This window comes from Ranitomeya imitator, chromosome 10, assembly GCF_032444005.1.
Source record: "Ranitomeya imitator isolate aRanImi1 chromosome 10, aRanImi1.pri, whole genome shotgun sequence".
NCBI lineage: Eukaryota > Metazoa > Chordata > Amphibia > Anura > Dendrobatidae > Ranitomeya > Ranitomeya imitator.
Window position 1 is genome coordinate 117,459,234 of NC_091291.1, and position 15,544 is coordinate 117,474,777.

Consider the following 15,544-nt stretch of genomic DNA (forward strand, 5'->3'; position numbering starts at 1 on the left):
TGTGGACCAGGAAATTAACCCCTGATGATTTGTGTTTGCTTTTGACCTTAGACTGTTCGTTTCTTTCACTGTTTGAATTCTTGGGTCCATATAATTGTTTTCTTTTTGAATGTGACGTAATTAAAATTATTTTGATACTTTAGACGGGTTTTTTTTGTACTCTCTTTTTCTGTGTATATACAGATCATTTGTATGTTGTGACTATAGTATTCAAAGAGGGTGTACTTAGTTTTTCTGATGACTTTGTACCAGTGGCCAGCTCTTCCCAAGTCCTACATGGCTGTAAGGAATAGAAAGACACGAAGACGACACGTTAAATATAAAATCCAATACTTTATTGAGTAAAGAGGAATACAGCTGGGATATACCAATAAAACTGATACAGCCGGGCTGTGGTTGGTTTCCGTAGACCTGGTAAACAAGCAGAAAGACTAAACCTTCTTAGATATATCTGAGCCATCAAATATCCTGAGTAGAATGTCACGCACGTCCTGTAATCGATAGGGCGGTCCGTGGGTGGGCTGCACGTGTCCAGCACGGGCATGGAAAGATATAAAATAATCTATGGTACAGAAGTGTCCAGGTCCATCACAGATATGTACAAATGTCCAAAATGCTACGGCCGCTCCCATAACGAGAACCCGAAATATTCAGCTCTGACCTAATGTAGGTCTACATAAGAGAACGTCTACATCCATAATGTACTGTTCAAATACATCGCGTTACTATCTATTCAGACTTCAACTTTTGGGAAATGTCGGGTCTTTTTCATAGGTGGGCTATAAACGTTAGCACTCTGCTTTCCAAAGAAATATAAAATAAATGCCCCTTAAAATTCCGGTTTTGGGTTCTCAATTAGCACAAGAATAATCCGTAGTCATGGCCATGGCTCTGATCATTATCCATCCAGCAGACGTTATTTTCATCTTCGGTGATGGCTGTGACCCGGGTATTCGCGGTCGTAATGCCGATGCGGCACTCGCTCATAAGACCGGGAACGCTCTCGCCGCCGGTCGCGGTAGTAGTGACTTTTCTTCTTGTACTTCCTGGAGCCTGGACTTCCACGTGAACGGCTGTGAGGGGAAGAACTTCTGCTGCGGGAGCGTCTTTTCTGCCCCGTGTATTTGAAGTCCTTGTCCTTCCCGTGTAACTGGCTTTTGGAACTTTTGTACGAGCCGTGGTTTGCTTTTCGAGGTGGCGAGTCGCTTCGACTTCTGGAGTGGCTACGAGACTTTGAACCGCTGGAGGTAGAGTAGCTTTCACTTTTCCTGGGGGGGTAAGAGACACCTGGGTTAGCAACAGACTCCTTGCTGGCACAACATGAATATCTGCCTCATTCTACAAAATCTGGCTTGGCACACTACATATTGGAAGTACACGGGCGTACTCCCACCGCAGACGTAGAGAAACCATACAGCGATAGTCATAAACTCACCTTCGTTTTGGAGACCCAGATCGCGAGTGGGAACGGGAGCGGCTTCCACTACCACTGCGGCTTTCTCTCCCTTTTATGACACTGTTACAAGAAACAAAAAAAATGGTCAGAAAAGTCAATAATTGTATAGGACTTTGAGCTGAGTGGGGGGCGTCATCAATTTCTACAAACTACTTATATGAATAGGAACAGAGCTGTAGTTTTATGCAATGGACAGTGTACAGAGCGGATCGTAGGGGTGATGAGTGTCAGACCCCCACTGCTCTGCTATTAATGACCTAACAGGTACCATCATAAATATACAAGTCCCTGACAACCCCTTTAACTGTGCGTTCATGAGTTACTACTCACCCATTCACAGGGCTTGACGACGTGATCCTTTTTGCATCCTCCACTTTTCTTTTGACGTTTTTCAGTGCATGTACAGTGTCGGGTGAAAGTTTGTTCAGTTTTCCTTCCTTAGGAGACACTATAAAAAGAAATAGTGTCATCTCAGTTGTGCAGGAAACAAAATAAGTTAGAAATAGTGATGAGCGAATATACTCGTTACTCGAGATTTCTCGAGCACGCTCGGGGGTCCTCAGTATTTTTTAGTGCTAGATTTCATTTTTCTTCCCGCAGCTGAATGATTTACATTTTACATCTGTTGGCCAGCATAAGTACATGTGGGGGTTGCCTGGTTGCTAGGGAATCCCCACATATACTTATGCTGGCTAAGAGATGTAAATCATTCAGCTGCGTCAAGAAAAACAATCTCCAAACACTAAAAAAAATACTCGGAGGACCCCTGAGCATGCTCGAGAAATCTCGAGTAACGAGTATATTCGCTCATCACTAGTTAGAAAGCTTCTAAGTGCGTGCAAACATACCAGTTTTCACATTAGGTGAGAACTCGGGGGCATTATCGATACGTGGGGTCCCGTCGGGTAGTAACCCTTTCGCCTTGGCTTTAGCCTCCTCCAGCATCAGCCTTTTCTTCTCGACTGTACTGTCCAGAGCAGTCACATCAGCCTGTAGCATAGGAGAAGGGTTTTATCAGGTCTCTGACATACACGGTTAGAAGTCGTGGTGAAGGGGGGGAGGGGGGATTTGACATCCTACATACCTTCTTTCTCGTGTACAGCCTTAAAATCTGAAGACAGATCTCCCGAATGTTTTCTTCGGAAGCACCAAACAGAAGGAACCAGTGAGGACGATTTGGGAGGCAGATCTATATGAAAAGAGAAAAAAAAAAGTTTTCCATAAGATACTTTATCATCTTCACAGCGCCTTCATCCCCCTTTAACAGTAAGGCTTAAAGACCACAATATCCTTACCGGCCACGGCACCTCACTTGTCAGCCCCATGGCCAGTCTGAAAATTGTACTCCATGTGAATTCCGTATTACTCCTGTCATTGAAAGTCATCACCTATGGATTTTGTGGGGGTCCGAACTATGATACCCTTAAATACAGTGGTGGATCCCCACTGATGACTTAATACCATGTTTAAAAGTTAACCCTTTAAAAGGGGGTTTCCAGGATTCAGAAAGCCACTGGTCCCCCAGATGCAATAGGTTTAAAAACCACTGGGCTTTACTCACCCTACCCAGGTCCAGCGCCAAGTCTCCGTTGCAACGGCGGCTGCACAACCAGCGCGCTGCAGCCTATAAGTAGCTCAGAGGCTTTACCCAAGTCGACGGCACGATCCACTGGTCTCAGATTATTAGAGGCAGCGCTGCCGCTAATAGATGCCAGGAGCCGCAGGAGACTCAGCGCTAGAACCAGGGAAGCCAAGTAAAGCACAGGGTTATTTTCAAAGAAACCACAGCCGGGGAATAGACTGGAGTTTTCCCAAAACCAACAAATACTTTTAACCCTACGATGAAAGATTCTTGGCGTATACCAACCTCCAGTGTTCTTGCCGCCAGGTAGATGCAGGCGCACGCAATCGTCTCAGGATCGAACCTCTCGAAGACATCGGTGCGGAGGCTGTCATTCATATAGTTCCTGAAATGGCACAAAAGGAAGCAAAAATATTGTAGCCGCGACATAACGAACAATCATCTGGTCATTAGGTGTTTCAGGCATACAAAAAAAGTGTTCAATTGTGAAGGATGGAGAACATATTTTAACTTCTTCTGGGTGTGCCAAAAAAAGGCTTTGTATATAGATTGTGTGCCAGACTAAAAAAAAAAAAAAAAAAGGCCAATAAAGAGGTCAATGTGGCTTCATCCAGATGGAGAGTCCTAATATCATCCACCGGCGGTGTGCGGCCAGCATTCAACCTCCACGTGGTAGAGACATTCTGCTGCAATGTGCGGCGTGGGGTTCTCACAAGGACGGCAGATCTAGACAAGGCTAATCAAAGTTACAGAAAGAACAGAATAAAAACTATTACAAGTCAGAGGTTAATATACAGTCTATGGAAATATATTGGTACTTCAACTACAAAATAAATGAAAGGCAAATTAAAATAAAAAATAAAAAAAAAAAACTACTGTTCATTGTAAAATAATAGGTCATCAAAGAAAACAAAGAAAGAAAAAGGAAACCATAAGGAGCGGTGAGCCCCCTTACTCCGCGGGATGTATACCACCTGGCCAGAGGCAGCCTTCGTTTCTGGGGAACCTGCTTGGGATTGACTGAAGACGGCAGCCATCCCTGCACCGAAGCGCTTGGACAGCAGAGGAGAAGTCTTAGTCACTTACCCTCAGAGGCTAGCCTTTGATCAAAAGAGTACAGAAAACAAAAGTTAATATAGGTTCTCCATCCATTGAACAAGTAAAACAGCACCAGACATTTGTTAGCATCCCCCCTCCCCCCATAAAACATGATATTCTGATGGAGTATCTCTAGGATGTGCCACCAATATGATCGTGAACCAGAAAAAAGGGGAAGCAGCACTGATTCAGGGCTGGGCTTTTTTTTTTTTTCTTCTGAAAGTTCGGTCGTTTTAGAGGATTGCACTACAACTGCCAGCACGGCGGATGATCCTGGAAGTGACCATTGCTGCATTACCATCACTCTCTCCTAGTGATATTCCATCACTTTGTAAAACAAGAAAACCCCTTTAATACCAACAAAGTACAAGAGACCGAATACATTTTTATGTAAGTGCACTGTAGTCAATCCACACATTTCATTCACCTATGACATTTTTTTATTATTTCCCCTTAAAGAAAAAAAAAAAAAATAGAAAACTAGGATTGAGAGTTTCCGCTTGATCTACAAAACCACGAGAGGAGCCTTGAAAATGGGCCAAGGCAGTCGGCGGCACACAGCAAATGTCTCCCAGCTCTTCGCTCCAAAGAGGGGAAAGCTGAAGCCATTTCCCATGTGTTTCCCCTTCAGATCTTCTACAGGTCAACAGTAGATAACGGCTGCAATTGACTGATCTGTTAAAAATTGCCGTGATTCCCCAGGACGCGTACGGCATCGCTTTGGCAATGCCCTACAGATCCTGCAGCTTACAGGCTACATACGAACTACAGGGAAGGCGACACTCACCATGAAGTCTGGACCAGATGCTTATTGCGTTCACACTCCAAAACTTGTAGGTACATCACAATAATCTGAGAAAAGACAAGAAGCGGGTTATACTTTCATGGCGGCCACCACGGCATCTAGTAAGAGAAGGGATCCCACGTCGGGCTCCTAGGAGTTGGGCATAACGTAATATCTGCAAACAATGCCAAAAGCACTCACTTTATGGGGGTGTTTCACGTGCACACAAAAGCCCAATTCCTTCAGGACCCTCCTCTCCGCTTTTATTATTTGGTTCTTCAAGTTCACGTAGTCCTGATCCAACACCAAAGGTGACGGCTTCCTGAAAAAGAGTCAGACATGGAAGGTTAGATTAAGCTCAGTCTGCGCTAAACCCCGGCCGAGGGCAAAACCCCGAGAACTTACTGCTTCTCCCTTAACTGTCGGAGACGGTGAAACACGTTGATCACATCCCTGATGCGTCTCGGAGCCTCTTCGATCTTGGATGCCAGATGAACGCAGGCCATGGACACGTGCTAAAAAAAAAAAAAAAAAGAAGAGCAAATACGACACCCTGAAGATGACCGGCGACACTGTCCATGAATAAAGAGACCCCCAAAGAACTAAGAATGCAGCAGAACATGGAAGATGACGCTTACCTCCATTGAATGCTTTACAAACGACTTGGAATAGAAGAAACGCTGGAATAATACTTGACCCGAGGCCATCGCGACCTGAAAAGCAAGACGTGACACTAAGCACTGCAGAACTGACAGGTGGAAAGACAGGGACAGACCGTGATCGACACCTCATGTCAAGCGCCGGGATGATCTGGAGGTGACCACACGATAAACTGTAATAATATGGTAATAGAGTAATCACATGGTTCTTCATGACTTATCTAAAGTGAAGACACTGTACAATAAGTCCGCCATGTAACGGCTGCTAGGCTCGCCCATACACGCTTCCAAGTCTCATAACTCCTTGTATACTCATTGCTTTTGCTTAAAAAGGTCAGCGACAGCAAAACTAAAAAATATAAAAAAAAATAAAAAACCCTCCAGATTCTTGATGCGTCTTCTGCTTCAAAACCTTGGGAAAGTTCACCCGAGTAAGCGTCGTGACGTTGGAAACTAGGGCAATCAATTTTAGAACATGAAGCAATAAATCTAATATTACACCCTTCCTTGTGCTGATCCTCAGGCTCAGCCGTGTCCTACTTGTGCAGGGAGGAAATATTGAGTAACAGCAGACGACAAGAGTCAGGTACAGGTGTCCGGTCACATGCGGAAGGCACGGCGCCCCCCGCAGGGCAGATCTGGGCAGGAACGTGACGCCAGCTCCACAGAACAGGACTGCCTGGGGTTCTCAGAAACAGAACAAAGGAGCAGCTGGCTGGGAGCGGACGTCATGTCCCCGAGATCAGCAGGGCGGCCGCCTCTTACGGGACCGCTACGTCAGCTGCGACCTCTCCTATTAACCCCAAAGTGGAAAAACAAAACGTGCAGGTAACCATAGAAAACCAAATACGCAGAGAACCAGACATAAGCAGAGGGGCATATGTCTGACATTGGGGGCAGAATGGAGCAGACCGGTACATGCACGACCACCGCTTCGTACCAATCCTGCACCCACAAATACATTAAGAAGCCAAGTGTCACGTGTTCCCCAAAAATGGCACCAATAAGACCATCAGCTCAAAAACAAAAGCAGATTTCTTTATAAATAAAAAAATACAACTTCTCAAGTTGGGTGCTGCGGTAATTCACTGCCAGGTCACCTGTACTGCAGAATTACAAACAATTTCACAGCTCTTATGGGGTTTTGGGTTTTTTTTCAGTCCCATTTTCAAGAATATTGAAAGAAAAATCAAAACAGCAACAAGTCTAAAAACAAACAAAAACAACAAGACTTTATATGGCTCGGACTCTGGAGAAAAAAAAGTGTCATGGCTCATGGAAGGAGGGAAAAAAATAAAATAGAAAAAGGCAAAAAGCTCAGACAGGAAGGGGTTAGGTGGGAAAACACAGATTGTGTTGGGAGCAGCTGATCAGTGTGAGGCAGCCGGACGGGGAGACTGGATTCACCAGGTCTGATCCTCACTCCCATTGGAGGGGTCCCAGACCCCCATCTCACACATATAGGGGGGAGTGAGTCCCTGGTCAATTTCTGCTGTCACCCCAGAAGACGATGACATGGCCGCCAGTGGCAGGAGTAGGGGGCTCGGGAAGAAATTATTAATCACAGGGGCTGTCAGTGATCGGCACCTCTCGCCCCCATTAGTGTAGAGCGGCCGTGCCCCGTCATTCATTCCCCTGGAGCTTTCTCCATCAGCCCCACTGAGACCAGAGCTGTGGACACCAGACGATCCATTCACACTGAATACAATTCTGAAAACCCCATAAAAGAAAATAAAATGGACTAGAAGTGTATTTTTCCTAAACTTCTCCCTGATCACCCAGAATTCCACAATCCCCCGCACTCCACAGTCCCCTATAGCCCGGCACTTCCCAATCCCCTATAGTCCGGCACTTCCCCGCACTCCACAGTCCCCTATAGTCCGGCACTCCCCCGCACTCCACAGTCCCCTATAGTCCGGCACTCCACAGTCCCCTATAGTCCGGCACTCCCCCGCACTCCACAGTCCCCTATAGTCCGGCACTTCCCCGCACTCCACAGTCCCCTATAGTCCGGCACTTCCCCGCACTCCACAGTCCCCTATAGTCCGGCACTTCCCCGCACTCCACAGTCCCCTATAGTCCGGCACTTCTCCGCACTCCACAGTCCCCTATAGTCCGGCACTTCCCCGCACTCCACAGTCCACTATAGTCCGGCACTTCCCCGCACTCCACAGTCCCCTATAGTCCGGCACTTCTCCGCACTCCACAGTCCCCTATAGTCCGGCACTTCCCCGCACTCCACAGTCCACTATAGTCCGGCACTTCCCCGCACTCCACAGTCCCCTATAGTCCGGCACTTCCCCGCACTCCACAGTCACCTATAGTCCGGCACTCCACAATCCCCTATAGTCCGGCACTCCCCCGCACTCCACAGTCCCCTATAGTCCGGCACTCCCCCGCACTCCACAGTCCCCTATAGTCCGGCACTCCCCCGCACTCCACAGTCCCCTATAGTCCGGCACTTCCCCGCACTCCACAATCACCTATAGTCCGGCACTCCACAATCCCCTATAGTCCGGCACTCCCCCGCACTCCACAGTCCCCTATAGTCCGGCACTCCCCCGCACTCCACAGTCCCCTATAGTCCGGCACTCCCCCGCACTCCACAGTCCCCTATAGTCCGGCACTCCCCCGCACTCCACAGTCCCCTATAGTCCGGCACTCCCCCGCACTCCACAGTCCCCTATAGTCCGGCACTCCCCCGCACTCCACAGTCCCCTATAGTCCGGCACTCCCCCGCACTCCACAGTCCCCTATAGTCCGGCACTCCCCCGCACTCCACAGTCCCCTATAGTCCGGCACTCCCCCGCACTCCACAGTCCCCTATAGTCCGGCACTCCCCCGCACTCCACAGTCCCCTATAGTCCGGCACTCCCCCGCACTCCACAGTCCCCTATAGTCCGGCACTCCCCCGCACTCCACAGTCCCCTATAGTCCGGCACTCCCCCGCACTCCACAGTCCCCTATAGTCCGGCACTCCCCCGCACTCCACAGTCCCCTATAGTCCGGCACTCCCCCGCACTCCACAGTCCCCTATAGTCCGGCACTCCCCCGCACTCCACAGTCCCCTATAGTCCGGCACTCCCCCGCACTCCACAGTCCCCTATAGTCCGGCACTCCCCCGCACTCCACAGTCCCCTATAGTCCGGCACTCCCCCGCACTCCACAGTCCCCTATAGTCCGGCTCTACCCTTATAGTCCGGCACTTCCCCGCACTCCACAATCCCCTATAGTCCGGCACTTCCCCGCACTCCACAATCCCCTATAGTCCGGCACTTCCCCGCACTCCACAATCCCCTATAGTCCGGCACTTCCCCGCACTCCACAATCCCCTATAGTCCGGCACTTCCCCGCACTCCACAATCCCCTATAGTCCGGCACTTCCCCGCACTCCACAATCCCCTATAGTCCGGCACTTCCCCGCACTCCACAATCCCCTATAGTCCGGCACTTCCCCGCACTCCACAATCCCCTATAGTCCGGCACTTCCCCGCACTCCACAATCCCCTATAGTCCGGCACTTCCCCGCACTCCACAATCCCCTATAGTCCGGCACTTCCCCGCACTCCACAATCCCCTATAGTCCGGCACTTCCCCGCACTCCACAATCCCCTATAGTCCGGCACTTCCCCGCACTCCACAATCCCCTATAGTCCGGCACTTCCCCGCACTCCACAATCCCCTATAGTCCGGCACTTCCCCGCACTCCACAATCCCCTATAGTCCGGCACTTCCCCGCACTCCACAATCCCCTATAGTCCGGCACTTCCCCGCACTCCACAATCCCCTATAGTCCGGCACTTCCCCGCACTCCACAATCCCCTATAGTCCGGCACTTCCCCGCACTCCACAATCCCCTATAGTCCGGCACTTCCCCGCACTCCACAATCCCCTATAGTCCGGCACTTCCCCGCACTCCACAATCCCCTATAGTCCGGCACTTCCCCGCACTCCACAATCCCCTATAGTCCGGCACTTCCCCGCACTCCACAATCCCCTATAGTCCGGCACTTCCCCGCACTCCACAATCCCCTATAGTCCGGCACTTCCCCGCACTCCACAATCCCCTATAGTCCGGCACTTCCCCGCACTCCACAATCCCCTATAGTCCGGCACTTCCCCGCACTCCACAATCCCCTATAGTCCGGCACTTCCCCGCACTCCACAATCCCCTATAGTCCGGCACTTCCCCGCACTCCACAATCCCCTATAGTCCGGCACTTCCCCGCACTCCACAATCCCCTATAGTCCGGCACTTCCCCGCACTCCACAATCCCCTATAGTCCGGCACTTCCCCGCACTCCACAATCCCCTATAGTCCGGCACTTCCCCGCACTCCACAATCCCCTATAGTCCGGCACTTCCCCGCACTCCACAATCCCCTATAGTCCGGCACTTCCCTTATAGTCCGGCACTCCCCCGCACTCCACAATCCCCTATAGTCCGGCACTCCCCCGCACGCCACAGTCCCCTATAGTCCGGCTCTTCCCTTATAGTCCGGCACTCCCCCGCACTCCACAATCCCCTATAGTCCGGCACTCCCCCGCACGCCACAGTCCCCTATAGTCCGGCTCTTCCCTTATAGTCCGGCACTTCCCCGCACTCCACAATCCCCTATAGTCCGGCACTTCCCTTATAGTCCGGCTCTTCCCTTATAGTCCGGCTCTTCCCCGCACTCCACAGTCCCCGCACTCCACAATCCCCTATAGTCCGGCACTTCCCCGCACTCCACAATCCCCTATAGTCCGGCACTCCCCCGCACTCCACAGTCCCCTATAGTCCGGCACTTCCCTTATAGTCCGGCACTTCCCCGCACGCCACAATCCCCTATAGTCCGGCACTTCCCCGCACTCCACAATCCCCTATAGTCCGGCACTTCCCCGCACTCCACAATCCCCTATAGTCCGGCACTTCCCCGCACTCCACAATCCCCTATAGTCCGGCACTTCCCTTATAGTCCGGCACTTCCCCGCACGCCACAATCCCCTATAGTCCGGCACTTCCCCGCACTCCACAATCCCCTATAGTCCGGCACTTCCCCGCACTCCACAATCCCCTATAGTCCGGCACTTCCCCGCACTCCACAATCCCCTATAGTCCGGCACTTCCCCGCACTCCACAATCCCCTATAGTCCGGCACTTCCCCGCACTCCACAATCCCCTATAGTCCGGCACTTCCCCGCACTCCACAATCCCCTATAGTCCGGCACTTCCCCGCACTCCACAATCCCCTATAGTCCGGCACTTCCCCGCACTCCACAATCCCCTATAGTCCGGCACTTCCCCGCACTCCACAATCCCCTATAGTCCGGCACTTCCCTTATAGTCCGGCTCTTCCCTTATAGTCCGGCACTCCCCCGCACGCCACAGTCCCCTATAGTCCGGCTCTTCCCTTATAGTCCGGCACTCCCCCGCACTCCACAATCCCCTATAGTCCGGCACTCCCCCGCACGCCACAGTCCCCTATAGTCCGGCTCTTCCCTTATAGTCCGGCACTTCCCCGCACTCCACAATCCCCTATAGTCCGGCACTTCCCTTATAGTCCGGCTCTTCCCCGCACTCCACAATCCCCTATAGTCCGGCACTCCCCCGCACTCCACAGTCCCCTATAGTCCGGCACTTCCCTTATAGTCCGGCACTTCCCCGCACGCCACAATCCCCTATAGTCCGGCACTTCCCCGCACTCCACAATCCCCTATAGTCCGGCACTTCCCTTATAGTCCGGCTCTTCCCCGCACGCCACAGTCCCCTATAGTCCGGCTCTTCCCTTATAGTCCGGCACATCCCCGCACGCCACAATCCCCTATAGTCCGGCACTTCCCCGCACGCCACAATCCCCTATAGTCCGGCACTTCCCTTATAGTCCGGCACTTCCCTTATAGTCCGGCTCTTCCCCGCACGCCACAGTCCCCTATAGTCCGGCTCTTCCCTTATAGTCCGGCTCTTCCCCGCACTCCACAGTCCCCTATAGTCCGGCTCTTCCCTTATAGTCCGGCACTTCCCCGCACTCCACAATCCCCTATAGTCCGGCACTCCCCCTGCACTCCACAGTCCCCTATAGTCCGGCACTTCCCTTATAGTCCGGCACTTCCCCGCACGCCACAATCCCCTATAGTCCGGCACTTCCCCGCACTCCACAATCCCCTATAGTCCGGCACTCCCCCGCACTCCACAATCCCCTATAGTCCGGCACTTCCCCGCACGCCACAATCCCCTATAGTCCGGCACTTCCCCGCACGCCACAATCCCCTATAGTCCGGCACTTCCCCGCACTCCACAATCTCCTATAGTCCGGCACTTCCCTTATAGTCCGGCACTTCCCCGCACGCCACAGTCCCCTATAGTCCGGCTCTTCCCCTATAGTCCGGCACTTCCCCGCACGCCACAATCCCCTATAGTCCGGCACTTCCCCGCACTCCACAATCCCCTATAGTCCGGCTCTTCCCCGCACGCCACAGTCCCCTATAGTCCGGCTCTTCCCTTATAGTCCGGCACTTCCCCGCACTCCACAGTCCCCTATAGTCCGGCACTTCCCTTATAGTCCGGCACTTCCCCGCACGCCACAATCCCCTATAGTCCGGCACTTCCCCGCACTCCACAATCCCCTATAGTCCGGCACTCCCCCGCACTCCACAGTCCCCTATAGTCCGGCACTTCCCCGCACGCCACAATCCCCTATAGTCCGGCACTTCCCCGCACTCCACAATCCCCTATAGTCCGGCACTCCCCCGCACGCCACAGTCCCCTATAGTCCGGCTCTTCCCTTATAGTCCGGCTCTTCCCCGCACGCCACAATCCCCTATAGTCCGGCACTTCCCCGCACTCCACAATCCCCTATAGTCCGGCACTTCCCTTATAGTCCGGCTCTTCCCCGCACGCCACAGTCCCCTATAGTCCGGCACTTCCCCGCACTCCACAATCCCCTATAGTCCGGCACTTCCCCGCACTCCACAATCCCCTATAGTCCGGCACTTCCCTTATAGTCCGGCACTTCCCCGCACGCCACAATCCCCTATAGTCCGGCACTTCCCTTATAGTCCGGCACTTCCCCGCACGCCACAATCCCCTATAGTCCGGTACTTCCCCGCACGCCACAATCCCCTATAGTCCGGCACTTCCCCGCACTCCACAATCCCCTATAGTCCGGCACTTCCCTTATAGTCCGGCACTTCCCGGCACGCCACAGTCCCCTATAGTCCGGCACTTCCCCGCACGCCACAGTCCCCTATAGTCCGGCTCTTCCCCGCACGCCACAGTCCCCTATAGTCCGGCTCTTCCCTTATAGTCCGGCACTTCCCCGCACTCCACAGTCCCCTATAGTCCGGCACTTCCCTTATAGTCCGGCACTTCCCCGCACGCCACAATCCCCTATAGTCCGGCACTTCCCCGCACTCCACAATCCCCTATAGTCCGGCACTCCCCCGCACTCCACAATCCCCTATAGTCCGGCACTCCCCCGCACTCCACAGTCCCCTATAGTCCGGCACTTCCCTTATAGTCCGGCACTTCCCCGCACGCCACAATCCCCTATAGTCCGGCACTTCCCCGCACTCCACAATCCCCTATAGTCCGGCACTCCCCCGCACGCCACAGTCCCCTATAGTCCGGCTCTTCCCTGCACGCCACAATCCCCTATAGTCCGGCACTCCCCCGCACTCCACAATCCCCTATAGTCCGGCACTTCCCCGCACTCCACAATCCCCTATAGTCCGGCACTTCCCTTATAGTCCGGCACTTCCCTTATAGTCCGGCTCTTCCCCGCACGCCACAGTCCCCTATAGTCCGGCACTTCCCCGCACTCCACAATCCCCTATAGTCCGGCACTTCCCCGCACTCCACAATCCCCTATAGTCCGGCACTTTCCCGCACTCCACAATCCCCTATAGTCCGGCACTTCCCCGCACGCCACAGTCCCCTATAGTCCGGCACTTCCCCGCACTCCACAATCCCCTATAGTCCGGCACTTCCCCGCACTCCACAATCCCCTATAGTCCGGCACTTCCCCGCACTCCACAATCCCCTATAGTCCGGCACTTCCCCGCACTCCACAATCCCCTATAGTCCGGCACTTCCCCGCACGCCACAGTCCCCTATAGTCCGGCACTTCCCCGCACTCCACAATCCCCTATAGTCCGGCACTTCCCCGCACTCCACAGTCCCCTATAGTCCGGCTCTTCCCTTATAGTCCGGCACTTCCCCGCACTCCACAATCCCCTATAGTCCGGCACTTCCCCGCACTCCACAATCCCCTATAGTCCGGCACTTTCCCGCACTCCACAATCCCCTATAGTCCGGCACTTCCCCGCACGCCACAGTCCCCTATAGTCCGGCTCTTCCCTTATAGTCCGGCACTTCCCCGCACTCCACAATCCCCTATAGTCCGGCACTTCCCCGCACTCCACAGTCCCCTATAGTCCGGCTCTTCCCTTATAGTCCGGCACTTCCCCGCACTCCACAGTCCCCTATAGTCCGGCACTTCCCCGCACTCCACAGTCCCCTATAGTCCGGCACTTCCCCGCACTCCACAGTCCCCTATAGTCCGGCACTTCCCCGCACTCCACAGTCCCCTATAGTCCGGCTCTTCCCTTATAGTCCGGCACTTCCCCGCACTCCACAGTCCCCTATAGTCCGGCTCTTCCCCGCACGCCACAGTCCCCTATAGTCCGGCTCTTCCCTTATAGTCCGGCACTCCGGCGGGTAGAGGACACGGAGCCGCCCGGATCCGGATTAGCGCAGACTCTTCCCATAATCCGGCTGCCCGCCGCCATTGTCTGCTCACTCCAGGGCAGGCCTCCGGGCCGGTGTAGGCCGCAGCGCGCTCGCCGGTGACACCGCAGCCCCGGGCCCCCGTCCCCACCCCCGGGCTCCGCTCCCGGCTCGGGCCGCTCTTACCTGCGGGAGCCGCAGCAGGATGCCGGCGGACTGGATGAGCTCGCAGCCCACACAGCGCAGGTCGGTCTCCGTGTCCGCTTCCAGGCCGTCCACGATGGAAGGAGTGAGCGCGCACTTGTTCTCCGGCAGCAGGCAGTTCTCCAGAGAGATGAGGACGCCGGAGTACATCTTGTCCCCGATCAGGATGCCCTCGGCAGGGCCGGCAGTCGCGGCGGCCATCTTCTTCTTCTCGTCTTCCTCTCCTCTGAGCTTCCAGCACGGCGCTGCCCTGCGATTTCTTTTTTTTTACAAATTCTTAAGTGCCGAACCCGACCGTTCTGATTGGCTGGCGTCGCCTCGGCTTCAGCTCTGATTGGATACAATGTACGTCATTCAAAGTATGAGCCAATCTTTAGGCTGACGTCAGAGAACGTGCCTGGACGCCCGGGCTGGCCCCGCCCATATCCGGTCGATGACGCAAACCTGGAGTTTTCGAACAAACAAGTCCCAGAATGCAGCTCGGCGGCGGCCATGTTTCTGCCCTATGAATCGGTGTCAGACGGAAAGTGCTGTGTGTTTGTGCTGCTGAGGGCAGGTGGTCTCCTCCCCACAGTGAGGGGCGGCGGGGCAACGTGTATTCATGTACGGTCACATGACACAAATCGCCTACTGTGAGACACAAATAAAGCTCAGTTCACACATTGCGATGTTGTGGATTTCTCCAGTCGCAGCCAGTCCATTATTTAGCACTTCCAGAAACTTAAAGATCTTGCCCTTAAAATCAATGTATTTTTTAATCTGCAATATCTGACATTGGCCGAAAAGGGCAGTGACTACACATGAGAAATGCAGGACCGCGGGCTCATACAGATATTGTACTGCTACTGCACGGACCCGCCACAAATCTACCGCCCTCGAGTGTGCGGGCCGACCCCAAGTATCCCTCCCCGTGAGCGTGCGGGCCGACCCCAAGTATCCCTCCCCGTGAGCGTGCGGGCCGACCCCAAGTATCCCTCCCCGTGAGCGCATGGGCCAACCCCAAGTATCCCTCCCCGTGAGCGCATGGGCCAACCCCAAGTATCCCTCCCCGTGAG

General features: G+C 53.5%; 1 protein-coding gene across 3 annotated transcripts; it reads right to left on the bottom strand.

Moving 5' to 3' along the window:
• Positions 1-313: 313 nt before the first annotated feature.
• CCNL2 (cyclin L2) lies at positions 314-14,775 on the bottom strand. Of its 3 annotated transcripts, XM_069741583.1 has the most exons (11): positions 14,472-14,775; positions 5,559-5,633; positions 5,326-5,435; positions 5,122-5,242; positions 4,924-4,988; positions 3,324-3,423; positions 2,541-2,645; positions 2,305-2,446; positions 1,787-1,904; positions 1,436-1,516; positions 314-1,268 (listed from the first exon to the last, which is right to left on the bottom strand). In XM_069741583.1, exons 1-11 carry the CDS (start codon positions 14,688-14,690, stop codon positions 923-925), a joined length of 1,482 nt encoding a protein of 493 aa, XP_069597684.1. In that variant the 5' UTR covers positions 14,691-14,775; the 3' UTR covers positions 314-922. The 3 variants fall into 3 exon arrangements, with proteins under 3 accessions (XP_069597684.1, XP_069597685.1, XP_069597686.1); XM_069741584.1 differs by lacking the exons at positions 5,326-5,435; positions 5,559-5,633; positions 14,472-14,775 and adding an exon at positions 4,125-4,138 and having other exon boundaries at positions 5,122-5,140; XM_069741585.1 differs by lacking the exons at positions 314-1,268; positions 1,436-1,516; positions 1,787-1,904; ... (1 more) ...; positions 2,541-2,645; positions 3,324-3,423 and adding an exon at positions 3,981-4,138.
• Between the last annotated feature and the right edge of the window lie 769 nt (positions 14,776-15,544).

Coding starts and splice junctions, on each gene's coding strand:
- CCNL2 (XM_069741583.1), bottom strand. CDS start 14,690: ATGGCCGCCGCGACTGCCGGCCCTGCCGAGGGCATCCTGATCGGGGAC. Junction 5,634..14,471: donor TCCTGCTGCGGCTCCCGCAG/GTAAGAGCGGCC, acceptor CTTGCTTTTCAG/GTCGCGATGGCCTCGGGTCA. Junction 1,905..2,304: donor CTCACCTAATGTGAAAACTG/GTATGTTTGCAC, acceptor TTCTTTTTATAG/TGTCTCCTAAGGAAGGAAAA.